Source organism: Melozone crissalis, unplaced genomic scaffold, assembly GCF_028551555.1.
Source record: "Melozone crissalis strain CALT ecotype California unplaced genomic scaffold, PUWL_Pcris_2 ptg000041l_1, whole genome shotgun sequence".
NCBI classification, from domain to species: domain Eukaryota; kingdom Metazoa; phylum Chordata; class Aves; order Passeriformes; family Passerellidae; genus Melozone; species Melozone crissalis.
The window spans coordinates 10,215,686-10,242,549 of NW_026535819.1; the positions used below are offsets into that span (position 1 = coordinate 10,215,686).

The 26,864-nt window shown below is 48.1% G+C and overlaps 1 protein-coding gene across 3 annotated transcripts; it reads left to right on the top strand.

The window, feature by feature from the left end:
* The first annotated feature begins 109 nt into the window (after positions 1-109).
* On the top strand, positions 110-25,441 carry SLC31A1 (solute carrier family 31 member 1). 3 transcript variants are annotated; one of them, XM_054283930.1, is made up of 5 exons: positions 110-146; positions 20,962-21,114; positions 23,353-23,425; positions 23,810-23,978; positions 24,550-25,441. In XM_054283930.1, the coding sequence occupies exons 2-5, from the start codon at positions 21,007-21,009 to the stop codon at positions 24,749-24,751; spliced, it is 552 nt and encodes a 183-aa protein (XP_054139905.1). In that variant the 5' UTR covers positions 110-146; positions 20,962-21,006; the 3' UTR covers positions 24,752-25,441. The 3 variants fall into 3 exon arrangements, with proteins under 3 accessions (XP_054139905.1, XP_054139906.1, XP_054139908.1); XM_054283931.1 differs by lacking the exon at positions 110-146 and adding an exon at positions 7,344-7,363; XM_054283933.1 differs by lacking the exon at positions 110-146 and adding an exon at positions 15,958-15,976.
* The last annotated feature ends 1,423 nt before the right edge of the window (positions 25,442-26,864 follow it).

Sequence of the window (26,864 nt, forward strand, 5' to 3'; positions counted from 1 at the left end):
CGGCGGAGTTTTGATGGACACTTGGAAAGAGGCGAGGCTCAGTGGGCACGGCCGAGGGCGGGAACTTGGGGGGCTTATGGGTCCCCGGAGGGGGCGGGGTTTAGCGGCGGGGGCGGAGCAAGGCCGCGGCTCGTGGCGCTCGCGCGGTGAGTGACGGACGGGCTCGGGGAGGTCTCGTGCGCCCCGCGCCCCCCACCGCATCCTGCCTGAGGGGCCCCATGGCCGCCCCCCCTCCCTTCCCCTCAGGACGGGACCGGGGAGCTCGGGCCGGGGCCGCCGGGGGTCCGAGGGGATGGGCAGCCCTGGGACGTGAGGGTGGAGGCGCGGGGTGAGCTCGGTGTGGGTGCCGGCAGCGCTCCCCGCGCTCCGGGGGAGGCGCTCAGGCCGCCCTGCGGTTCCCAAGGTGACAGCGGGCCCGGGCTGCCCTTGCCGTGAGGGAGCCGTGACCCGCCGGGCTCCGGGCTGAGCCGCAGGGCCCGCACGGCTCCGCTCAGGGCCCTGGGGCTCCGCGGGGCTCGGGCGGGAGGGCTGGGGACGCCCGGGCGCTGCTCTGCTCTGGTTCTGTCTCTGGGTACCCAAGGGCACCAGCCATGCGCTGCGTTCTTTACATCCCAATAGTTCCTTGCCTCTGAGCCGCCCCTCTGAAGCAGTTTCCCACGTTTCTCTCGCACCTTGATAAATACATCTTATTGTTGGTTTGCTTAATGAATTTTTGTAGTCTATTGTGGTTTTCCTGTGTGGTTTTTCGCCCTCTTGGAGAGCTGATATCTCTATGTGCTTTGTGAGACAGGCTGGCTTTAATTTCACCTTAGACACAAATGATGTTGAAATGCAGAAGAACAACGTGCAGGAGGTCAGAATGGCAATAAGGGCTGATATTTCCTGGCTTTGGGTGTTTGCTGGCACTGGTTGGAAGTTTGCACTGACTGGATGTTTGAGTCTGAGCAGGAAATTGCCAGGTCTGTTGTGGAGCTGAGTTGCACTAATTCAGGAGTTTATTGCAATGATTGAGATATCAATGATTCCACTTCTAAAGGAAGAAGATAAAGGATATTGTTAAGCAGGGTATTGTTATCTCCTTTTATATTGCAGAATGTGTGATGAATTTAGAAGGAAACCTGAAAAGGGTCAGCATCTTATTTCTGTTAAAGAAAACCAAAAGCCAAACCCACAATAATTTGGTGTAAATTCCCAGTGGGAGTAGATTGTTCTCAGGCAGGTGGGCATGAATTTCCTTCCAATGGGAAATGTGCTCCCTCGGATGAAGGGAGTTTGTTGCTTTGGCTCCTATATTTCTGTCTGGCTGGTTTTGTTTTTTAAGTGGTGAGGACCCATGTGGCTCAGTCCTGGTGTGGCGCTTCAATTTAGGTTTTTTAGGTACAGGAATCACAGAATGTCCTGAGCTGGAGGGACCCACCAGGATCCCCCAGCCCAGCTCCTGTCCCTGCCCAGCCCCCCCAGCAGCCCCACCCTGGGCACCCCTGGCAGCGCTGCCCAAAGGCTCCTGGAGCTCTGGCAGCCTCGGGGCCGTGCCCATTCCCTGGGCAGCCTGGGCAGTGCCAGCACCCTCTGGGGGCAGAACCTTGCCCTGAGCTCCAGCCTGAGCTGCCCTGGATTAACCTGAGGCCTTTCCCTCAGGACAGAGCAGAGCCTGAAGCTGCCCCTCGGGAGGAGCTGCAACCCCTGCTGAGTTCTGCCCTCAGTTTCCCCTTCAGGATGAACAATCCCAGTGCCCTCAGCTGCTCCTGGTGTGGCCTTTTCAGACTCTTCACCTTCCTAGCCCAGTGTTATACCTGTGTACATTTCCATTTTTTTTTTCTACTAGGATTCAGCACTGGCCAGTTTTAATGCCATTGTGGGGAAGAGGCTGTAGCAGCACAACCTGCAACACTCAGCAAGCATCACATCTCAGCCACTTGCCCTTTTTTTTAATGTATGCTTTGTTTATAATCCTCATTTGTATTTGAGTGTGCAGTGGGCTTGTGGTTCCACTCAGTTCCCAGGCAGAGGCCAATTCTTCCTGTTTGTGCTCAAACTCCAAGCTCCACAATGCTTACTAGTCCTGCTTTTTGTGCCCAGGTGGATGAAACGCTCTTCACAAGTGTTTATTAAGTTGATTTTTCAGTCTGTTTGATCTTAACTTGCCTCTGCTTGAGCCTGAGGTCAGCAAAGCTTTTGCAGGATTTTTCATGAGTAACAATATGGGATCTTACAGGGTAAGTTAGCATTCAAATTAATAATCCCAAATCCTGGCATTTATGATGTAATGTTTCCTGAGGCTTTCACCAGGCTTTGGACTCTGCAGTATTTTTTCCCATCCTTCATTAAAAATGGGGCACTGGGAATAATGTGTGAATGTTGCTGTTAAATGAAGATTGGTTTTGTATCTCAGGATTTATTGGTGACTGCTCTGCTGTACATTACAAAATTAAAGTGATGCTTTTTGCTGCAAACACAAAAATTGTTGCAAGAAGCAGGATTTTGCTTCTTTTGTTCTCCTCCCCCCCCAAAAACAAGGTACTGAAAATATAAGAACTGGCAGGAGTTGCAGGCTTCCACACAACTTTGGGTTGAGAATGGAGGAATTTTTTACAACCACTTCCTACTCAGATTTGGCTGCTTTTCATTTCATATCAGATTTCTCATCTAGGCCAGGTTGGTAACTAAGCTGAGAATTAGGATAATTTCTGCCAGTAGAGAGGAGGAGTTAAATCACCTTTCCAGGCACTTTTGCATGTTTTCTTTTTTATTTTAAAGCTGTCCTCCCTACCACTGACTCTGACTTGCAATGCTACAAGGACAAGGTTTGTGGGGTGTTTTTTGTCATGGAAAGAGGTTTGAGGGGTTTTTTCACTTCACTTTTCCCTTCCCAATGTAACTTCAGGATTTGGATTAGTGTGACCCTGTGCCCCTGAACCAAAGCTTAATGCCTGAGAGGGGAGGGCATTGAGAATAATCTTTGCCAGTTTTCCATTACAAATAAATGACAAAATCTGCCATGTTCACAGGGTGAGTTTTGAGCAGGGCCCTGAGGAGTTTCCTTTCAGCTGGCTTTTTTTCCATTCAGGCATTAGGTCCAAGAGAAGACAGAACTTTTTATTCTTTGAACTAAATGAGCTATTTTCTGCTTTCCTCCTCGGTTTCTCTGTTTGCTGTGAAGACCCCTCTACCCAAGAGAAAGCTCCATGGCTTTCCTTCCCTGCTCTGGCCTGAAGGTCACCTGAAAGTTAGCAGGAGCCTGCAGCAGAACTTTGGGAAGTTGGGCTGAAGCACATTGCCAGCATGAACTTCTTTCTCCACACAGCTCTGCCAGGAAATCACTGGGAGTCTTGGCAATTTTTCCTTAGGGAAGGATGAAAAAGACTCAGTCTAGTTTATCTTGTTTTTTCTCTGGGAAATCCAATCTTAGTTAATCCACTCCATTGCCTTTTGTTTCAATCTAATTTTCTGGAAATGTTCCCAATCAGGTCCTGGAGAACACGATGCCAGTGGTTTTTTCATTAACCTTTTTTTCATCTGAAAGCTGGAATCTGCTAATGCAGAGAATAATGGGACTAGTTATTATAAATAAATTAAATTCCTATTTTGCTGTGCTTTCTAAAGCCTTTCATTTGTTGGTCCTGGAATTAGATTTTCCTGGTTTAGAAGCCAATCTAGAAGTGGGAGGTTGTGATGAAATAGCTCCTTTTCAGTTTTCCTTTTTTATTTCCAAGTTTTTAATGTCATTTCCCATTGTCTTTTCTTCCCTGTGCTATCAGTTTATATCTACAAAGGTCTCCAGCTGATTTCCAGTGGCACTTCAGCAATGTGACTGCAGCCAGAACAATGGCTTTGCTTCCTGCTCTTTTCCTCTCTGTGGGTATAATCTTAGAAAAATCTCACATTTGCTGTAGCACAGATGTAAACAGCATTTATCATCTGCTAAAACAGTTGTACGAGATTACAAAAGTTGTGATCTTTTCCTTTTATCTAAGTGACTAGAGCAGTCCATGGTGGCTCTAGAGCACAGGCCAAATGCTCTGAGTGGTTGAGGCTCTTCTGTTCTCACTGCTTGCTGTGAATCCTGAGAGAGATTCACAAAAATCTCTCTCAGAAAACTGGGAGAAAACTGGGATCAGAGTGGAGGTGTTCTGGCATGGAGCTCACAGTGAGTGCCCCAAGCTCTCCTGAGACTCTGGAAGAGCCACTTCACTTCCATAAAGCCTCTTTTTTCCCACACTTACTCATTAGTTATCATGGGTTCAGATCTCATTCTCTGATGAGAGCTTGGAATATGAGCTTTGTGATATATTTCGCTGATTTTCTGGCTAACCAGGATAAGGGGAACCCTGGCAGTCTTGGCTGGTTTTTGTGCCTAAGCACTGCATCTCTTGGGGGAAGGAGTGCCTGGCAGATGCACTTTCAGACTTGTTGCACATTAGACAGAACATAATGGGCCCTGGCTCTGTAGGATTAAGAAGTGCTTTGAGGCCACCTGTGAGGTGCAGTGCTCATCCTGAGTGTGAGCAGACTGGCTGGCCTGCTCCAGAGAGCTGGGAAAAGAGCTCCTGGGAAGGGAAACAGCTGCAGCCTCCTCAGGGAGAGGCTCATCCCTGGGACCCAGCTGCTCCTTGTCTGCTGTCTCTGATGGGTGGCTGCACCGTGCTGGGACAGTGACAGCAGCTCTTGTCACCCTGGCTGGGCTGGGAGCAGAGATCCCACCACTCACTGGCTTCCCCATTAACCTTCCCTGCTCCAAAAGCCTTCCACTAAAGAGGCTCAGGCAGCTCACTGGCACAGCTGCACTGCATTTTTAGCTTTTACTTGGGAAGGAGAAACACAAACATGGAGCAGACTCAAAGCTCCCAGTGGAGCCATCCCAGCTCGCTCTCCTGCAGCCTGGGGAAGTCACTGCAGTGCTGCCATCAGTGTGGCTCCATGGGAGGGCATTTCCAGTGGGTAAATCAACCCTTGGACATCAGTGATAAGGGAAGGGGGAGCACAAGCTCCAGAGGAGCACACCCAGCCTCGGGGTGCAGTGCAGGTGAAATGCAGTCAGTGTTGCAGTCTGGTTTTCTTGGATCCCGTGTTTGTCTGAGCTCCTGGACTAATGGATTTGACAAGAGACTGAGTCATGATTTCTGGGTTCACTGCCAGGTGAGTTTTACACAAATCAAATTACCACTGCCTTTGGTGCCCTGCATTAACTTGGATAAGACATTATCTCAAGAGGATACTGAACTTTAGTGTTTCAGGTGGTGTCACGTGAGGCTGAAGTGTGCTGGAGGAGCATGTCACATACAGATCCTGTAAGGCTGAAACCTGAACAGCTGCAAACAAAGTTAGTTGGGAGTTTCACAGCTGCCCTCATGCTCCTGTTATAGGCTTGGTTATACTTGTAAAGCCATTTTTGTGCTCTTTTCATAAAACACACAGAGCAGTATGTGGGATATCTTTTGTAGGGGTGGTAAAGCCTAATACACTTAATTCTGATTATTTTGCTTCTAGCTTAAAAAACCTCTTGGCAGCAGCCTGACTTTCCTTAATTTTCTGAATTCCTCAAGCAAAACCCTCCAGGACATCACAGCAGCAGGATCATGTGCCCTGCTTGTCAGTTGATCCCATTTTGTGTAACTCTTGCTTGAAACCACAGCCCCCACCACGAGGCCCCTTGTGTTGCAGGCCACAGCTCAGCTGCTCTTGCACTTTTTCTGCTTTGCCCTTTTTATTTTCCATAGCAGTTGTTGGCTCCAGATTTCCAAGCAGAGGGGTCCCAGAGCCAGGACACTGCCAAGGTTTGTCTTGTACAAACAGTGTTGAAGAATTTCTGCACAATTGATTATTTATTTGCCTTGTTTGGTTTTTTTCTCACTTCCCAATGCTCCTAAAAACTGTCTGATAGCTTTGAAAACATCATATTTATTGATTATGGGGCAAATGGAGTCACAGGGTGATTTGGGGTGGAAGGGACCCTAAAGCTCATCTTGTTCCACCTCTGCCATGGGACACCTCCCACTGTCCCAGGCTGCTCCCAGCCCTGTCCAGCCTGGCCTTGGGCACTGCCAGGGATCCAGGGGCAGCCACAGCTGCTCTGGGCACCCTGTGCCAGGGCCTGCCCACCCTCCCAGGAAATAATTTCTTCCTAATATCTTATCTAAACCTGCTCTCACTCAGTTTGAGTACTAAAATACTTAAATACTAAAATAAACTAAGCTTGCTTTGTTGCAATATCCAGAAGGAAGCAAACCACTAATTTATCTGATAGAGACTTGAATGTTTGAAATGTGTTTTGATAAATGTGTTGGAAAGTAATCTCTGCAATGCACTTAATCAGAGAGTTCTAAAATCTCTTTGCATTTGTGCAAAGATCTCTTGAGGGAGACTCAGGGGCTGCTTCTGCTGCTCTGTGGATCTCTGTGTGAGCATCCCAGTGCTTGCTCTGGTGCTAAGCTAATGTGAGCAGTAGTTAATGATTAGCCTTTGATAGAGATAATGATGTGCTTGTCAGCATTATGTGAGGGTTGAGAAACTTTGATCACTGTCAGACTTGTTGCCTCTCTGGAGAAAAAAGCTCTGCTGGAGTTGGTAGATGGAAAACCTGTCTCTGGAAGAGTAAGTACTCAGCATTTTTTAGCTCTGAATCATTTCTGCTTTGGATTAGCAGCTTTGTGGCTGTCCAGGGCTTTGAAAATGATGAAAAAACCAGCATTCAAAGCTCTTTCCCAGAGTGTTTTGTCACTTATAGAAAATTTGTTGATGGCTTTTGTTCTGGCTTTCCATGCCCCACAGTCATGGCTCTTCCTGTCAGAAGAGTGTCATGAGGCCAAGGCTCTTCCAAAGATAAGTTCCTTCCAGAGAATTGAGCTGATTGCTCTTTTCCTCTTCTTGATACTGGAGATCATCTACTTTGCTGAGATTGGATTTTCAGTGACTCAGTAATTTCAATAAAGCTTCCAATAGTTCAGTTGCATTTTCAAAGGGAGAGTGCTCTGTTCTATGGACTGGGGCTATGAATCTTTTCTCTGAACCCTTACAAGTATTTGCATTATTGCCTGGAAGCTGTTTATCTATCACTGTGCCATCCACTTGCTGTTTGCCAAGATCATGGATCAAGAGTAGGAAGGTGCCTCTGGTGATGGATATTTGGCCTTAAACAGAGGTTGACTTCCTGAGCTTAATTAAAAACCCACTGGAATGGATTTCGCTGCTTGTGACCTGAGTTCTACCTTGCATTTTGCTCAGGAACAGCTTGAGGCTTCTCAAAACAACTGTTGGAGGCACAGAGAATTTGATTCTTGGCTGTGGTAGAACAGGTTCTTGTGTCAGGGACACTCATGGATGGTGCTGCAATGAACACACATCCCTTTTTCCTCTGCAAGAAAAGGTATTTTTCTAAAAGTCAGTCTTGAGAGCTCTTAGGTCTTTAGTCAAAGGCTGCATTTCAGAGGTGACCCTGACAGGAGCTGGAAATCCCAGGGTGTCCCAGTAGGAGCTGACATCAACAGTGGCGGTTGAGGAAAGGTTTGACACCGGCTGGAACGTGGCAGCTCCAGGGAAGGGAATGGCTGAGTGGCCACCTTAAAATGCTGTGTGTGCACATGGACATGCTTCTGAGGGTAATTACACACCAACAACTGCTTCAATATGAAAAGAAAGGGAATTGCTCTGCAAGGACACTTTCCCATGTGTATGGTTGTGCTGGACTTGGAGAAACGTGTGTGGATTGCTTAAACCAGTATGTGTCATGTCATATGTGTGGAATGGCCTCCTAAAAATTAACCAGGAGTTTTGGAGTGTGGTTTGCTTGTTATTCAGATTCTCAAAACACCTGAAAGTTGCTTCAGAACTTGTACAAGTGTTGTCTTTTCTGGGCTAAGTCTGATTATAATGTTGAAAAGCAGCCAGAGAGGGAAAATGAACTGTGTGAACATGGGCAAGTAGGGTAAGATCTGGGAATCTCCAGTGAATCACCTGTGCTGGATTCCCTTTTATGAGGCCTCTAATAAACCAGTGCCGTCCATTTATGACCCTCAGGTTTATTTTACCTGCATGGGACAAAGGTATTTATGCTGTTGCAAGATAACATCTGTAAAGAGGCAATAACAGATAACATCTGTAATTAACTGACCTGGGGGTGCTGGGCAGCAGTGACTGACCATGAGCCAGCAGAGTGCCCTGGGGGCCAAGGAGGCCAGTGGCTCCTGGCCTGGGTCAGGAATGGGGTGGCCAGCAGGAGCAGGGAGGTCATTGTACCCCTGTGCTTGGCACTGCTGAGGGTACACCCTTGTCACAGACATCTTTTCATAAAAATCCTTTCTTTAGGATTTTTCCTTTCTGAGAAGCTGTAGCTTCAGCAACAAAATATAAATAATAGTTATCTGCTGCTGTAGAATGCAACAGGTAGATCTGTGATTGGTCTTGAGTGAATGTTTAAATTTACTGACCACTCACAGCAGAGCTGTTCTTGCTTTCTATGAATTACAGAACTTTGTAATTAATTCCTTTTCTATTCTTAGCTTAGTAAGCTTCTAAGAACTTTTCTCTCTATTCCTATTAGCATAGTAATAATGTAATATATAACATAAAATAATAAATCAAGCCTTCTAAACATGAAGTCAACATTCTTGCCTCTCTCTTCACCTTGAAAAACCCTTGGAAGCCCATGTAACACACCCTGAGTGCTGTGCCCAGCTCTGGCCCCTCAGGTTGGGAAGGACATTGAGATGAGAGCATCCAGAGGGGACAACGAGGCTGGAGAGGGGCTGGGAGCACAAACCCTGTGAGGAACCCCTGAGGGAGCTGGGGGTGCCCAGCCTGGAGAAAAGGAGACTCAGGGGTGCCCCCATCGCTCTGCACAGCTCCTGAAAGGTGCCTGTGCTCAGCTGGGGCTGGGCTCTGTCTGCAGCAGCACTGACACAGCCAGAGCACACAGCCTCGAGCTGTGCCAAGGGAAATTCACGTTGGATATCAGGAAAAAGTTTTTCACAGAAAGGGTGATAAAGTTGTGGAATGGCTGCCCAGGGAGGTGGTGGAGTCCCCATCCCTGGGTGTGTTTAACAAAGCCTGGATGTGGCACTGGGTGCCAGGGCTGAGTTGAGGGGTTGGGACTGGGTTGGACTCCATGATCTTGCAGATCTCTCCCAACCCAGTGATTCTGTGTGTGACTTCTGTGTGTGATCCTTCACCTGTATTAAAGGCCCACTAATGCACTTCTAGGACACATTGAATTATTTTGGCTCTGAGGAAACTTGTGCTTCCTTTCTTGGGAATGCACTTTTTGGCTCTGATTTAATTTTGTATCTCCTGAGATTATTTTACAGTTTCACAGGGTTTAAGGCTCAAAGACACCATGAAATCAATCTGGCCAGAGCTGTTTATGCTCTGTAACCTGGTGTGTCCTTCCCACTCCAGCCAACCATGGAGCAATAGTTTGTCAGGATTAACTTGCAAGTAATTCTCTGTCTTGCATCCTGACGTATCTGTCATTCCTTGGAGATGAAGTGAAGAGCCTGAAGAGCCACAAACAACAATTTGTGTCTTTATCCTGTGGGCAGACACATTTTTGTGGGAGACAGGCTCCTTTCCATAGGTACAAGTGGTGCAGGAGGTGTTGAATGTGCAGGAATCTGGATGCTGAATTAGTGGGCATGATAAAGAACCTTGTAAGCAAATGGTGAGGGGTTTTGTTTTTGTTTTTTCATTTGGAGAGAAAACTTCTCCCTTAATTTAAAAAGGAAGAGGAATGTTACCTCTGCCTGTTAGAGGTAGAGGAATGCAAGCTAGAAACTGTTCTTGATTAGGGCATATGAAATAGGAAGTGAAATTCTGTACTAGGCCTGGTTTTTCTAAGGAAGCAGAAGTTGTCTAATCTTACAGAACACAGGTCTTTCAAGATGGAGTTCCAAGTATTAATATATTTTTATATTAAAGAGTTTTTTAATAGTATCACCAGGCTCAGGACTGTCCCATTTATTCTTAGCGGGATGGTTCCTTCTCTCTGGCCATATGGATCACATCTCCCTGGTCACCATTCCTGTGTTTGGTTGTGTAACATCTGAGCAAAAACCACCACTGAGGATAAGGGAGTATCTGTTTATTCAGGAATTATGTAATCTTGGAAAATATTGGTCACATGGCCCCGCTTTTCTGTCTCCACTTCCTGCTGCTGTCCTGTGTCTCCTCCCTGCTCAGGATCCTTGGTTGTGCTCAGCTGAGGAGTGAGTGCTGAGAGTTTTCAGCAGGAGGTTCCCAGGTGGCTCCTGACTGAGCCTCACCCACCCTCCTGCTCCTCCATCTCAGCACAGCTCTCACTCCCCTGGTCTTTGAGCCATTCTGCCTTATCTCTGCCTAAACTCCCTCCCTTCCTGCCAGATTTCTCCTCCTGAGTGCTGAATCCTGGGGATTTGTGACCTGGATTTGTGTTGCTGTGCCCCTGATGATGTGAGGAAGGGAGGTGAAGCTCTGCTGGTGTGGCCTGCTGGTCTGCAGACCTGGGCTGGCGGCTTCAGAAGGCTCTGAAGTGCACAGGAGGTGCTGAAGTGCTGCTGTAGATGCTCCTGGGGATTGCCTTTGATGGGAACTTGTCAGTCCTAGCTCTGAATTCATGCTGGCCTTGGCTGTAAGGAATTTTGGTGTTTGCCATGCCTTCTATCCTGGGTGTTTCATAAAGAAATTGTAATGTGGTGGAGCAGTTTGTTTGGGCTAAAATGTAACACCACAGTGTGGCATCCTGTGCCAGTTTTGGTGTCTCTGGTGCTGTGCTGTTCTCTGCAGGTGACAGAATCACTGTGGTACAGCATCTCTGCTTTGGCACCTGTGGGAACGGCAGCCACTCCTCAGCTCTTGCATGTCCTGAGGTGCCTCAATTCTGCCACTTTCCAGAAATGTCAGAGCTCTTGTGTGCCAGAAGGGGGACAGCTGCCTCATCCCCCCAGACAGAAAGGGGAACAAAGGACAGCGTGGGGCAAATAAGGCTCCAAAAGGCTGGTGGTGGAGGAAATGAAAATGGGGTGGAAAACCACTGTCCATGTACAGAATGGAGGAGATTGTGCTCTTGGTGGGCTTGAGCAGGACAAGGCACTCCTGAGTGCAGAATGGATGTGCTCTGGCTTTGACATCCCACTGACATTGGTGTCCTTGCTGGTTTTGCCCAGAGGGCAGAGCTGGCTGGGGCTGTTCTCTTGGAGCAGTAACATGGAAAAGGGGAAGTTTTGTGGCAGATGAACAGGGAAACTGAAGTGTGTAAGAGATCCAATCACCTTTTAATTGTCACCTTGTCACTATTCCTCTTCAGTGCCTGCTGATACAGCAGTTTCCTTTATGAATGCAATCCTGGTTGGCATTTATTGGCAATAAAAGCAACTTGTGGTTGACATGTCTGCTCCTGGTCAGTGCACAGGTGACTCCAGGCCAAGTGAGCTCTGCTTTCTTTCCTGAGCTCCACTTTGGGTTTGCTTGGTTTGTTACAGTCCCTGGCTGGGGTTCTTCAAGACAGCCAAGGCTGGAATGTGCTCTGACCCTTGGGAAGTGTCCCTCTGGGGACTTGAGGTTAATTTGGGCTCATGCAGGCTGAAAGTATTTGTGTTTTACCAGAATGGGAGCAGGTTGTTGCTGAAAACTTCAGGTCAGGGCATTCTTGATGTCAGCTTCTCCAAAATGATTTTGCTGTGCCCTGCCTGGTTGTCCCTTGTGTGGATAAGTGTCCTTTGTGTGGATAAGTGTCCTTTGTGTTGATAAGTGTCCTCAGCCCTGTGACAGCCCCCAGCATCTGTCTGGCACCCAGAGCTCCCTCTGTGAGCTTGAGCCAGGCCTCTGTGACAGATGTGCCCTGAACAACATCTGCCAAACAGACAGTTTTGTAATCCTGCAGCCTGTGGCATTCACAGCAGCTGCCAGACCCAATCCAGCGGAATTCCTGGTGTCATGTCCTTCCTTCTGCTGTGCACTGGGCAGGGCAAGGAGTGTGGGGCATTTGCAGAGGCATGGGAATGATCCAGTCACATGTACCCACTGCTGGACTCTGAGCCCCAAAGCCTGAGCTCCAAAGCACTGTCACCACAACAGACGGCAGGGAGCCGTGCTGCTGGCTGCTGTCCCATGTCCTGCTAAGAGTGGGGTGCCCTGGGGAGCACCTGCACATGGGGACCCCAAGATTTGGCCTAACAGTTGGAGGCATGGATCAGGTTGAGATTGCAGTGCTTCTTTCAAAGGAAAACATTCACTGGGGTGTGTGGGAATGTGTGTGGGATGCCTGTGAAGATGAGGGGAGTTCCTACCCCCTCCATTGCTGGATTTGTGAGGGACAGACTGAGGTGTGACAGTGCTGGTTCTGTCACCTCTTGCTAAAGATCCCTTGTGGAAGGGATCTTATCTGTGCTGCCAAGGCAGGGGTTGAGAGGTGGCCAGCACAAGCAGAGGGGTGTTGGAGGGTGGAGTAGGAATAGGAATGTTGAGTTGGAAGGTACCTTCAGTAACCATCTGGTGTAACTGCCTGGTCTCACTCGATGGAGGCAGCAGAGGATCACTGTTGGATCTCCATGCAGAGCTCTGTGTGCATTCCAGGTGTTTGCTCCTGGGCTGGGTCAGACTTCTCTGCAGAAATGAGTCCACAGCCAGGAGGGGTTGGCAAGGACTCCTCAGTTTTGCTTCTCACAAGGATCCTTTGACTGCTCTGCTGTCTCCTGCAGTTTCAGCATGGCTGAGGAGAATGCTTGACCACAGGAGAGGCTCAGCCTGACTCCCCATCATTTTGTCACCTTTACACAGCTCTTGCCAGCATTTCTCAGCCTTTCCTGTGATGTTACCATGCTTAGAGTCTGAGGTTTTGTGCTCTGCAGGGTTGTTTTCAGCTGCCTTTCACTCCACTGGGCCTGTGGTTAACATGGTGTGTGCTTCACTTAATGAAGTTCAGTGTATTGTCCTGCAAAGAACAATCTGTCCTGGGTTATTTTTACTTCTTCTTCAAAGATTACAGATTTCCTGAGGCGTCTGCAGAAGCTGGGAGATTAGGAATGACCATCCCCTTCTAGCAAAGCCTCTAACAGAGGGTGATCAGACAGGTTTGCTATGAAAACAAACTCCATCAAAGGGCCATTATTGTAGCCATGCTGAGAGGAAAAGCTCTGGCCCCTCCTCAAGTAATGGGGGCTGTGCTGAGTGCCTGTGACCAGCTTTGCTGGAGTTGTAGAGCTGAGGAATGCTTTGATTCAAAGCAGAGGACAGGACTTTAAGCATTGAACATATGCTGATACTTCATCATCTTGTTTTAATCTTCATTTTAATTAAACATTAATTAATACATAGAATGCATCAAGCTGCCAAATGATGTGGTGCAGAGTCAGGAAACTTGTGTGAGCCAGCATCCCAACTGGGATCCATGGTGTGGAACTGGGGCACTGTTTGGGGTGTTTGCCATGTCTGTGGGTGCTGTGTGATGTGACCGTGCTCACGGGGGTCTCAGGTGGAGGGAGAGATGAGGATCTGACTCCATGTTTCAGAAGGCTGATTTATTATTTTATGATATATATTACATTAAAACTATACTAAAAGAATAGAAGAAATGGTTTTATCAGAAGGCTGGCTAAGAATGGAAAAGGAAACAATGATAACAAAGGCTCTGTCTCAGACTCTCTGTCTGAGCCAGCTGACTGTGATTGGCCATTAATTACAAACAACCACATGAGACCAATCCCAGATGCACCTGTTGCATTCCACAGCAGCAGATAACCATTGTTTACATTTTGTTCCTGAGGCCTCCCAGCTTCTCAGGAGGAAAAATCCTAAGGAAAGGATTTTTCATAAAAAGATGTCTGTGGCAGTGTGATGGCTCCATATGGAAGGGGCATCCTGAGGCCTGGGGACACAGCAACATGGTAAAGAGAGGGACAAACACATTGGTACAAGAAACACAAGGAGTTGGTAAGAATAAAATAAGCAAATGATGGCAGCAGGAGGCCTGGGGATGGGTATTTGGAGGAGCAGGAACTGCAGGGAGTGATTCTGCCTGTGCTGCAGAGAGCCTGAGCTCAACTCTGCCTTAAAGCATCACCCCCAAACCTCCCTGGGTGGCTGATGTGGGTTTGCTTCATTCTCCTCCCACATCCTGCTGTGGGGTTTGTCAGGATCTCCTTAATGAGGGTGTGTCTCAGCCTGGGCAAATCCCATCAGCTGTGGGCATGGCTCATGGGCTGCAGAGTGGTTTTGAGGTGCCAAAACTTTATCATTATCTCCAGCATCCACAGCAGTGCCGTCATGGTTCCAGCTGGCATCCTCAGTGGAGATGAAGGATCTGAGAGGGTTTCTTCCTTCACAGAACATGGAAGCCCTGCACATCATTTTCAAAGCCCATTCTTTGCCTTTGCTGGGAGAGCTGGGCTCTGGCTGCTCCCAGCTTGGCTGCCTGTCCCTGCTCACTGCTTCCATCCTGGCATTCCTTCCTCAGAGGCTGCCCAGCCATTGTCTCCTTTTGAACCTGAACACAGGATGTTGTCTGCAGCCCTGCTCAGCTCTTTTTTTGCCCATTATTCTCCACTCCTTGCCCTGCAGCCTCTGGCATCTCTGACTGGACATTCTCCAGAGTGCCTGTCTTCCTTCTGAAGTTCTGAAACCTGTGGGTGGGAATAGCTCAGCCTGCTCTCAGGTAGACAGGGAGAATCACACTGTGTCACACTCTGGGTTCCTGCTTGGCTCTGCTGATCCAGTTTGAATCCAGCAACCTTCCATGATCAGGGACAAACCCCAGGAAATCCAGATTTGTACAGCCTCACCCTCAGTGTGTGTTGGAGCTCTGGAGCTGTGCTCTTCTCTTTCGCTTTATTCTGTAAAGGGAATAAAAATTATTTATTCTATACATTATATTGTACATTATATTACACATATTACACATTATAGTGTACATTATAGTGTACATTATAGTGTACATTATAGTGTACATTATATTGTACATTATAGTGTACATTATAGTGTACATTATATTACACATTATATTACACATTATATTACACATTATATTACACATTATATTACACATTATATTACACATTATATTACACATCATATTGTACATCATATTGTACATCATATTATACATTATTATGTTATATTTATTATATTATATTTATTATATTATATTTATTATATATATATATATAATATATTATATTATTCTATTGATTTATTCTATTTATTATATAAACCCCTTCTGGTGTGCTGAGCTTTTGTGAAGCCTTAAACTTCTGGAAGAAGCTTTAGGATGGGACTCCAAGGTAGTGAGGCAGTACCAGGGCAAGCCACAGCTCTGCTGTGAGCTCACAAACATTCCTTGAGTTCTTAAAATAGCTCTAAGAGCTCCTTCTTCAGGAATTGTGCAAGGGAAAACCAGAGGTGTGCAATTAAATGTGCTGGGCACAGCACAGCCCCTCCCTGTGTCTCAGTGCCGGCCTGGGGTTGCTGAAGCTGCCTGGGAGGGTTCCAAGGAGAATTTTCACACTGGGAAACAGCAGAGTGTATCTGTAACACGTGTTCAGCTGCATTACTGAGGAATGTGGTGTTTGTTCCCTGGGTCTTTAAAGTGTGTCTTTACAGCCTGCTGCCACAGCATGAGCAGGTGGCATTGCTGTGTCCCTCAGCTGTGCCTTTAAGCAGCCCTGCAGCTCTGCCTGGCATCCTGGAAGAATCACAAGTCCACCCATTTGGAAAGGAAGCAGTTAAAGTGGAAAAGTTTGCCAGGAAATTGAATAAACTAAAAGCAGTGCTGAGGTCTCCTGATGAGGAGCTCAGTGGAGCCCAGAGCAGTGAACAGAGCTGCAGTGTCTGCAGGCTGCTGCTGCCCTCCCACTCCATTGAACAAAAAAGGGATTGGGCTGGGGACCACGAGCTGGGAGCCAGAGGAGCTGGGGCTGCCAGCAGCACTGCTGTAAGTAGAGCAACTCCTGGGTGCCTTTTCCATTTTTCTGTAGCATTCCTTTGTGTCATGCAGCACTGAGCCATATGGGATACTGTAAGCAACAGGTCTTTGCTTTTCCAGCTTGCTATTTTTAATAATTTTCCCTTGGCTTTCTCTCAGGAACTTTGATTTTAATTCTTGGTAAATATTGCCAAGTGTTTCTCACTTGTTCAGGAGAAGAGAGGGAGCTCCTGACCTGTTCTTGCTATCAGAAGTGTTGGTGGAGAGACTTTGGGTATGAATCACTCCAGCTGTTCTGAGAGGAGTCAGGAGGGTTCTGAGCAGGAGCCATCATGTGCTGGCCACTGCAGATGAGGATCTGACTCCATGTTTCAGAAGGCTGATTTATTATTTTATAATATATGTTACATTAAACATTTTATAATATATGTTACATTGTCCCACCCTCTCTGTGGGACAATAACTGCTCCAAAGGACACTGCAGAGGGGATTTTTAACGCTCTGGTCCTTTTGGGCAGAGCCAGTGGGATTTTATTTCTTGGGTTTTCTGATCTGGTTTGGGAAAGGTGAGGCAGTGTTTAGAAGGGAAGAGTTGATGCTGTAATGGGCATTGATTTAGGGCTGCAGTGTAAATCCTGTTGGATTTCTGATTTGGAACGGGGCTTCATTCCCTTTGGGACTTCAAGGAAGATCTGTTTGACACTGAGCTGATTGTAAAGTACTTCCTGGGAGCTTGCTAGATCCTTCCCATAGTGTGTCCTGTTTCTGCATGTCCTGTGTTTCTACATTGGAAGGTGTATTTTCCTTGGGTGTTTACACAGGAAAAACTGTGATTTGCTATGAAGTTTGTAGGACTCTGGATGAACACAGAAGCAATAGATTGGGAAGCTGTGGAGGGGGTTATATGAATGGCAGTGATCTTTGGCTGAGACCTGCTTGAAGGACTGCTCTGCCTTTGGCATCTCATCTGGTCCAGCTCCTTTACCTCTGCTTGTGTGTGCCCTGGCACCTCCTGCCTGTCCTCCCCTTCTCTGTGGCTCCTGTGTGTGTGAGGTGAGGTGAGGCAGCACTGCCTTGGTGTTGGCTGTGGTGAGGGTGAGGGTGAGTCCTGAGCTGACATTTTGCTGCTGTCAGATCCTGCTGCACCTGTGCTGAGCCAGCCTGGTGTGCAGAGCTGCCACGGTGGCAGGGCTGGGACAGAAACCTCAGGGTGAGCAGGGCCTGCCTGAGCTCCTGCTTAAGGAAAGAGAAGTGTCCTGTGTGCAGCTCTGAGCCTTCCAGTTTTCCCTCAGAATCTGAGGGGTTGTGCAATGGAGGCTGTGGCTTCTCTCACCTGGGGTGACAGCACTGAGAGGGAAAGAAAGAAGCCCTGGAGGAGAATTTCCTCATTCCTGTTCCACCCTGTTTGTTTTCTTAGGCAGGAGGTTACTGCAGAGCACAGAAATCACTGTGTGTGTGTGTGTGTCCCTTGTGGTAGGCACACCCTGGGGTCTGGCCCCTTCAGGTGTTCAGGGTACCTGAGCCTGGGGCAGCCAGGGGCTGTGGCAGGTCCCTCTCCAGGGCTCCATGCTCAGGAATCTGCTCCAGTGCCTCTCCCTCTCAGGGCAAACATATGGAGCAGGCAGCAGCCAGAGATCAAATCACCCAGTCAGGCAGAAATACCTGCTGAAAGGTTGCCTTTGTCCAAGGCTAAGCCTATTTAAAGAATTTACAATAATAGAAACTTGTGGGGGGTGGATTTTTTTCGTTCAGGTATGGAGTCAGCCTTGTTAAAGCACCACCTTCTTGTGACGCACAGAGCTCCACATCTGTCAGCTTGTTTCTTAGGAGCTGTGCAAACCAACCAGGGATTTGCAGCTTGGAATATCACACACCCATTAACCTGCTGCTGCTGCTGCCCTATATATTGTTTTTTACCTTGAGATTTAGATAAAGATTTCCCAAGTTGTAAATCAGAGTCTGATTGTCCACTGGAACTGATTTATTTTTAAACAGAAATTTATCCAGTTACCTTCAGTGACACAAAACACAGCTGCAGTGACTCAGGTGAGGTTATTTACTCTTAAGCTACTTAATACCCCATCCTTTCAGGATCTCATAAAATGTCCTTCAGCATTGGGTGACTGCAGCAAGGGCTTGGATTTGGTGTTGGAGCACTGGGATGGAAGAGTGTCGCAGACATTTTTTCACAGAAATCCTTTCTTTGAGATTTGTGCATCTTCTGGGAAGCAAAGACCCCAGAAGAAGAATGTAAACAATTGTTATCAGCTGCTATAGAATGCAATAGGATGCACCTGTGATTAGTTCATGTTCCATGTGTACAATTAAGGGCCAATCACAGGAGCAAGTTCGGGGAAAGATTCCCTGGACACAGAACTTTGTTTTAAATTCTTTTCTATTCTATTCTTAGCTGAGCAGCCGCTGCAACTTCTCTTCTTATTCTTTCTAGTATAGTTATAATGTATTATATATCATATATCAATAAATCCAACCTTCTAATCATCAAACAAGATTCTCATCCTTCTCTCACCCCAGCGACCTCATCAGGTCGCTGTAATAGCAGAGTGGGAAGGAGATACCTGGGTGAGGGTCAGGCTTGCACTTTGTAACTGTACCAAGGCACAGGCAGCCACTCCTGAGCACCTGGGCATGTTCTTTGTTCCTCCAGAGTAAATATCCTGAAACACAGCCACTGTTTCTCCCTTTCTGCAGACAAATGATGATTAGTGAGAAGGAAAGGAGTGGAAAGCTGGACACAGCCCAGCCACGAAGGCAGTTTTACCTGGTAACCAGCCAGGGCTTCTGTGGAGCATTTTGGAACCTGCTGAGCTTGGCAGGAATGTGAAATGCTAAAAGGAATAAATAATCATTGGACAGAAGCTGGTGAGGATGTTGTATTCAAAGGAAAAGCAATGGATCAGTCAACTGAGAGAAGAGGGAGGAGACAGGGACAGCTCTAAACTCTGCTCTGGGCCAGGGACAGGAGCCAGGGCACGGCTGGGGCTGGGCCAGGGCAGCTCAGGCTGGAGCTCAGGGCAAGGCTCTGCCCCCAGAGGGTGCTGGCACTGCCCAGGCTGCCCAGGGAATGGGCACGGCCCCGAGGCTGCCAGAGCTCCAGGAGCCTTTGGGCAGCGCTGCCAGGGGTGCCCAGGGTGGGGCTGCTGGGGGGGCTGGGCAGGGACAGGAGCTGGGCTGGGGGATCCTGGTGGGTCCCTTCAGCTCAGGATATTCCAAGGTTCTGTGATTCCAGGAGATTTTGGCTGCAGGAGAGGGGAAGTTCTTGTGTTACGTCTTTCCTCTCCCAGCACATTTACCTTTGATCCTCAGGGTAAAGCACTTGGGCCATTCTTCTTCCTTCCCTGATGCAAAAGACAATTTGAAGTTTGTGTGTTTTGGCAGAGGATTCTTTTCCCAAGTGTTTTGGGACTGCAGTTCTAGAGCCTGAACATTTCAGCTCTTGAACAGGATAATCTTCCAAGCTGTGCCATGTGGAAATCACACTGGCCATTCTGCCTTGGTGTTCCATGGGCATTCCATTCCCTTGGTGAAGCTTTTCTGTGTCAGCCATTTTTCTGGTCTCAATATTAAATCAGGGACAAAGTGAGCTAAAAAATATTAGAAATATGGACAGGGAATTCATTCTGCTTTAGCCAGTGCCATTGGATTCCATGATTCCAAGTTACCGTCCAGGGGAGTATTGTGAGGTTGTCTGATGAAATAAGAGATGGGCTACAAACTTCTGCACAGAGATGGAGAACATACCTGAGCTGTGGGTACCTGGTGTCCCTTCTTGGTGCTTCCCTGCATTATTTAATTTCTGTCTTTGCAGGGTATTACCTCGGTCTTAACTTCCTCCCTGTCACTGCTGGCTTTGTTTCCTTACCTTCCCCAAATCTTTAATTTCTCTCATTGCTCACTCCAGTTTAACCCCAAAGCCCTTGGATGTCCCTGTCATGGGGCTGCCCTGGCCCTGCTGTTCTGGGCCACCAGTGGCCCCTGCACAGTGTCACTGTCACACACCGAGCCAGCTCCACCACCAGGTGCCTTTCAGGGCTTTATTTGCTACTTCCAGTTCAGAAAGCTCTTCTAGAGTCTCATTTCCTCTCTTCAGTCTAAATATAGCCATGCCTACCTGTTCAAACACAATGCTCATTTTAGCTTAAAAAACTGAAAAACCACACTTGTATACTCTCCTGATGGTTTATGTGGAAAGAAGTCTGTATCTCATTTCTTTTTAAACTTTAATTTGATAAAGTGTCCAGGCTTTGCTTTTTATTTCCCTTGGTTTTACTCCAGTAGGACAGATGCTGTGCTTTCAGGACTGACTGGTATTCCCAGGTTATTTTCTCTCCTGTTTGAACCTGATGATTTTCATTTCCCACCAGCAATTGCCAGCCCAGGCAGTGCTGGGCCAGGCTGCAGCAGCCATGCCCACAGGTGACCAGAGAGGGTATTTTTATTTTTTTTTTTTTAGTGTGTCCAGACATCCCTGATTTGTGGTAACCAGATTAAGGATTGGGACTGGCAGCCTCTTGAGTGTTTCTCTCACTGTGGGTAATGTGATTACAGGGGAGATGTGGCAATGTGAAGCTCATGGAAATGAAATTGGATTGCCTGTAGCTGTTGCAGACCTTTGCCTGACAGTAGGTCTTGTTCCAACTAACACAATTTCTGTGTTAAACATGTTCCCAATAAAATGCTTAACTGTCAATTAAGAGAAATCCTGTAATCTGATCCTTTAGTATATGCAATTTAAAGTGGTGCTTGTGATGTTTTTGCCTCTTGCAAGACTGCTCTTGGGAAGGGGCTCTGTTTTTTCCTCATGTAGATAAGGAATGTTCCTTTATGCTGAACATTTGCCCCAGGTGCCATCTCAGTCAAATTAGGCTACAGAGGGACAAACCTCCTCTGAAGTGTCCTGCTGTGTGCTCTCAGTAGCCAGAGCAGGCCCATGAGGGAGCTCCAGGAGTTTTCCAGAGGCAGCAGCTCTCAGTGCTTTGCAATATTTTCTCATGCAGCAGCAGTAGAGAAACCTCATTCTGTTCAGAAAAGGGCTTCATTGTTTGTTTGTTTTTCAGGGTCCCACTTTTCTATGTGCCTTTGTGAATCTCTCTGTGCTCAAGATGTCTCACCACATGAACAGCTCCACACTGCCAACCTCACATCCCCCTGAGCACCAGCACCCCACCAGCACAGCCTCAGGCCATGGGGGCCACGACATGATGATGATGGTGAGTGGGGAATTCACCAGAGAGCTGCTCCTTGTCTGTGTGCAGAGTAACCTGTCCTCTTAAACACTGTGCTCTGGGGAGCTGGAAATGAAGCTGAGCTTTGGAAGGCAGGAATTCATCCAGGTTAAACCCAGATCCCATTGTGGGTCTTCTGGATGAAGGATACGGAACAGGAATGGATTTCACAGCTGGAGACCCTTTGGCAAAATTATCTTTTCTTGAAAAAAAACCTTTCCAGCAGCCAGCCTGGTGTCTGCTCTGCAGCCAGCTAAGGGCAGAAATGCAAAGCAAGGTTTTTCCTGCAGGAAATAGATGGATGGATGGATGGATGGATGGATGGATGGATGGATGGATGGATGGATGGATGGATGATGGATGGATGGATGGATGGATGGATGGATGGATGGATGGATGGAGTTCTCCAGGCTGGCAGGAGGAGCCCAGGCAGCCCTGAGGGGGTTGCCCAGCAGTGTGAGGGGCTGTGCTGAGCCCCCTTCCCTCCTGAACCCTCAGAGCACTCTGCTGGGAGCACAGCAGTGCCAGGGCATTTGCCATGCTGGCATTAAGGCTGCATTGGTCCTGATTCCTGCTGCTCCAGCTGGCTTTGATTGCAGCAGGTTCAGACTTGTGCATTCTGGCAGAGTTTCCATGGAGGTGGCTGGAGGGTCAGTGTTTGTGTGTAGCCAGTTCTAGGAACTTTTTCAGCTTTTTCTCCTTTTCCTAAATACTTCTGGAGTGAGTTTCAGATTATTAAAACATGCCTGTTCATGATGAAATTTCAAAAGGAGGGGAGAGAGGGCACACTTCTATTTCAAATGAGAGTTCTCAGGAGTGAATTTTGCAAACCATCAGTTGAGGTTTGTTTGCCAGCTCTGTGCCTGAGGAGAGAACCAAGAATCTCTGCTTCTATTTCTATTGCAACCAGTGTCAGAGCAGGAGAGGAGAGCACCAAAACAGCCTTGGTGGGCATGGCCCATGTGGGGCTCTCAGTCCAGCACTGCTACTGCTCTCCTTGTGAGCTCTTCCCATCATCTCAGCTCAGTTTTGGCATCCCTGGGCCATTACTTTCCATGTAAATGTCATTTCTTTACAAATGTCAAGTGTTCACTGGATAGTTACAGTACCCTGCCCTGCCCTGCAGCTGAAAACTGTGAGTAATTGCACCAGATTTTGAATTCATATTGCAAATAAATCTGTCAGGCAAGGCATTACATAGGTGGAGCATCTTAGATAACAGACTGAGCACATTTAATGTGTGTTTTCCCAATCCTCACTGGTACCAAGTAACAGGCTCAGGTTCACCTGAAGTTCTTTGCTTTATGTGGGTTTTGTTTTAAATGTAAATATGTTCAACTCATTGAAGAGATGAAAGTACTCTCTAAAAGGTGTTTTACAGTAAATTCTGCTCTGGGGAAAACGAGCTGATTCTTATAGATGCTGAAATGAATCATAATTCTGAGCTTCAGCAAATAACCTTAATTAAGCAACGAGGGAAGTTCAAAGAGAAGTTCCTCTTGCTTGGTCAGGACTTCCCATGTGAAAACCCTGTGTGCAGCTGTGCCCAAGAAATGCCAAGCTGTTTTTTACCTAGTTTGTATCACCTCCAGCTGGCCTGGGGATCTTTGCTGTTTCCCCTTCCCACAGCATTCACTGTGCAGGCTCAGGAGCCCTTGTTTTCACCCAGGGGCAGCTGTGAAGTGGCTTTAGCTCCTTGTGTAGCTGCTTAGCCCTCTGTTTGCCTCAGGATATTGGGAATTCCATAGGGAGACAACAACTGGCACAGTGCAGGAGGGGACCAGAGGACTCACCTGTGCAACCCTCACCTGTATCATCCAGACAAGGTCCAAGTGGGGAGGGGAAAGTGCCCTGTACCCAGTTCCTGAGGGGATGGGGAGCCAAGGAGGAGCTCCATGGAGACATCCCCAGTCCCTGAGCACTGCTGATGCTGAGGGAAAAGGAGCTCCAAAGGCAAGGAGAAGGCTCTTCCCTGGAGTCCTGTGAAGGACAGGGCCCCCTGCCCAGGGCTGCCTGAGGAGCTGGAACTGGAGCCTGGAGCATCTCATCCCTGTCTCACTTGTGTGTGTCACACCAGATCTGCTGCAGAGTTCCTTGGAGTTTAGGTGGTGACCAAACAGATCTGAGTTCTTGTTCTGATACAAACCCCACTGTCACACCTTGCTTGAAGCTCCTTGGATGAGCTCTTCAGGCTCATCTTGGTGTTCTTTGTGTTTTGGGCAGGCCATGACTTTCCACTTCAGCTGTGAGAATGTGCCATTGCTGTTCTCTGGACTTACAATCAATTCCCCTGGAGGTTAGTAACACTGTCTTGTGCAGTCCAAACAAAAGGTTTGCAGTTGGTGTTTCAGGATCAGTGTTTCAGGAATTACTTTGTTACTTGTGCTAAAAGTCTGTGGACATGCTGTGCTGAATCTGGTTAAAATGACATCTGTGGGGTGAAAGAAAAATGGAGGTATTTTTAGAGTTCAAGAATTTGGTTTTATTAGCAAAAGTGATTGCTGCTTTTGCTTTATGGGTGGAATTGCAGTGAGAGTGTGGATGAAATTCCCATTTCCCACCACTCTGTGCCTGCACACGGAGCCTGGCTGTGGCCTGTGCAGCACAGTGGGGTTCAATCACACAGTGGCTCTGCTGGCATTCTCCTGCCCAGAGACAGTGGTGTTTCCTCTCTTGTCAGAAATGGCTGGTGCTTTTGTGGCTGTCTTCTTCCTGGCCATGTTCTATGAAGGGCTGAAGATCGCCCGGGAGTGTCTGCTCCGGAAATCCCAAGTCAGCATCCGCTACAACTCCATGCCAGTGCCCGGCCCCAACGGCACCATCCTGATGGAGACTCACAAAACTGTGGGGTAAGGGCTGCCCTTCATCCTAAAGCAGAGCTCTGCAGTGGAACTGGCACAGAAGGAGCTTTGTGCAGCCAGTTTTGATCTCTGGAGAGCGTCCTGGCTCCAGACTGGGGTGCTGTGTGGCGCTGGAGGATGGGGGACATCTGGGCACCCTCAAGGATGAGGGAAAAAGGAGGAAAGCAGGAAGGAGCCAGATGGGCTTGGGGTTTTTGTAATGAACACATCTGGGGGAGTTCTGAGGAACAGAGCTTGGATGTTACATCCAGTGACCGTGACAGAAAACACTCAGGGTCCTTTTGTGGACAGGTAGTTGTGTGCAGAACAGGAGCCAGTCAGCTTTTGAAGGGGGGGGGGGGTAAAAGAAGCTTGGCAAAGTCTGTTTCTCAGCTAAAGTTGTGTCCTCCCAGCAAGCTGCATGCAAAACCACAGCTCCAGGTGCCAGGAGTCCCTGCCCAGGCTGGTGTCACCTTCTGTGCCACCCCACGCCCTCCTTGCTGCCCTGGCCGCTTTCTCTTTGGGGATGAGCATTTCCCACCTGTTCCTTTTGCTGACTTGTTTGGGTTTGTGTTCCCAGGCAGCAGATGCTGAGCTTGCCCCACCTGCTGCAGACTGTGCTGCACATCATCCAGGTGGTGGTCAGCTACTTCCTCATGCTCATCTTCATGACCTACAACGGGTACCTGTGCATCGCCGTGGCCGCCGGAGCGGGCACCGGGTACTTCTTCTTCAGCTGGAAGAAGGCAGTGGTGGTGGACATCACAGAGCACTGCCACTAGCACTGGGGGTGCCTCTCCACCCCTCTGCTCCCTGCCAGTGCAGCCACACGAGGACTGGAGCATTCCTAAGCTGCCAAGAGAATCATGATAAAGAAAATCAACTGGAGTTCACTACAGGTTCCTGGAGGGGTGCAGGGATGTGAGGAGCTGGGACACGCTGCTCCCCTTGACTCCTGAGAGTCCATGGCAGCCATTCCTGGCCAGGATTTGCTTTATTCTTAGATTATGCTGTGATTGAAATTAGTTGGCTGACAGAACTGTAGAAATTATTTTAAAAGGAAAACAAAACCATTTTATTTTTAAATTGTAAATGCTCATCAGTGAGGGTTTAATGAACAGTAGGAAAAGATCAGTTGCCAATAATGTGTGAATGGCTGTTTTAATTTTGATTTTTTTTTCAATGTGTACATAATGCCAGGGGAGGAGATTGCCCTGGCATTGTGGCTTTTGGGGCCAATGACACCTTTTGCTGTAGGACTCAGCCTCAGAGGAAGATTTGGTGCTGCACATCAGACACGCTCAGGTGTGTCCTGGCAAGGGAGGACTTTGACCCAAGGATGTGAGCTGTGTGCTTCAGGGATTGGATGAAATTGCCCTCCAAGCCCCCCCAGAGATGATGAGTGTTGTCAATCTGATGTATCCAGCAGCTTTACTCAGCCCCCAGGGAGAACATTTGAGTTGGGCTGCTTTCCCTTGCCAGTTATGAACAGATAATGGTTCTGTATTTACAGGGCAGAAAGATTCCCAATAAACCATTGAACCCACAGGTACTTCATGTGGAGCTGCATCTGGATGGAACTAGGGCCAAGCTTTGGGTTACTAGAACTGGTTCTGTGAATGAGGCAAGAGCTAAATAATGATTTCATGACACTAAAGTGAAAATGGCTGGAGGGTATTCCTGGCTGGAGGTGAAGAGGGAAAACAGCCACATTCCTGTAAAGGAGAGATTTGGGGAAGAGGAGAAGGAAAACACAGGACTAAAGCAGCCTTCAGTGTCTTCTCAGGTGAAATTTGGAGCAGCATGGGCTAATCAAAAACTATTCCTGACCCAGATGACTCCTCTTTGTCTGGATAATCACAGTGTGCCCATGCTGGAGGTGCAGGTTCTCAGTGCAGTGAGGGAACTCAGTCAGTGCTGTGGGCTGTGCCCAGGCTGTGAGGGGGCAGAACCATCCTCCTGCCTGGCCAGGCTTGGGGAGCAGCCCTGGTTTAGCACCTGGATGTTAAAAAGTTTGTGCAGAGCTGGAGGTGGTGGTGCAAAGCTGGGGTCTTCCCTCTGCCCAGGTTTCCCAGTTTGTGCCTGGAACTGGCTGGGAGGGAAGACAGTGGGAATTTGGGAAGGGCACTGAGAACAGGCAGCACTGTCAGGCTGGGGCTGGTGTCTGGGACAGGCCATGAGAACAGGGAACCCTGCTGGATAAAGCCTCTGGGCACACACAGGAAGGGTTTTTTCCCCTGAAGATGCTGCTAGTGACTTGTGGCAGCAGCTGTGTGAGGAAAACTGATCTTTGGAATGATTTTTTAGCCCCTGAGCCTTAGAGGGTGAGGCCATCCCTGTGTACCTGGTGCTCCATGGTGCTGGTGCTGCTGTCCCTGCCCAGAGCCCACCCTCTGTAAGGAAATCACAACTGCTGCTACCAGGGCTTGAACTGCACCTCCTGAGAGCCCTCCTGGGCTGATGCCAAGTGTTTATTTGGACATCTTGTTTTCTCTGGACAGTGCAACTAGAGAATAAAAGGAACTGAGTTAAAAGCAGGCTTAGGTTCCTATGTAGCTGCTTTCTGTAGCAAATTCACATCTGGGTGAGAGAGGCAAAGTTCTTTTCATGGAAAAGTTCTAGCCACCTCCTGGTGAGAGACAGGAAAAGTGCTAAAGTGCTTCCTTCCCCAGTCTGGTCTTTGAAGGGATTCTGTCTGTGACAGAACCCCCTGGTGCCCTCCCTGCACCTGTCACAAAGGTAAAACTTTGCTGTGCCCTCCAGGTAATCATGGGAGGGGAAACCTCACCCTCCCCATCCCTGGAGAGCTGGGAGGAATGTTAGTGTTGGACAGAGAAAATGGACAATCCCTTCCCACTGCTGCTGGAGCTGAGAGGAAATCTGAGTGTTGGTCAG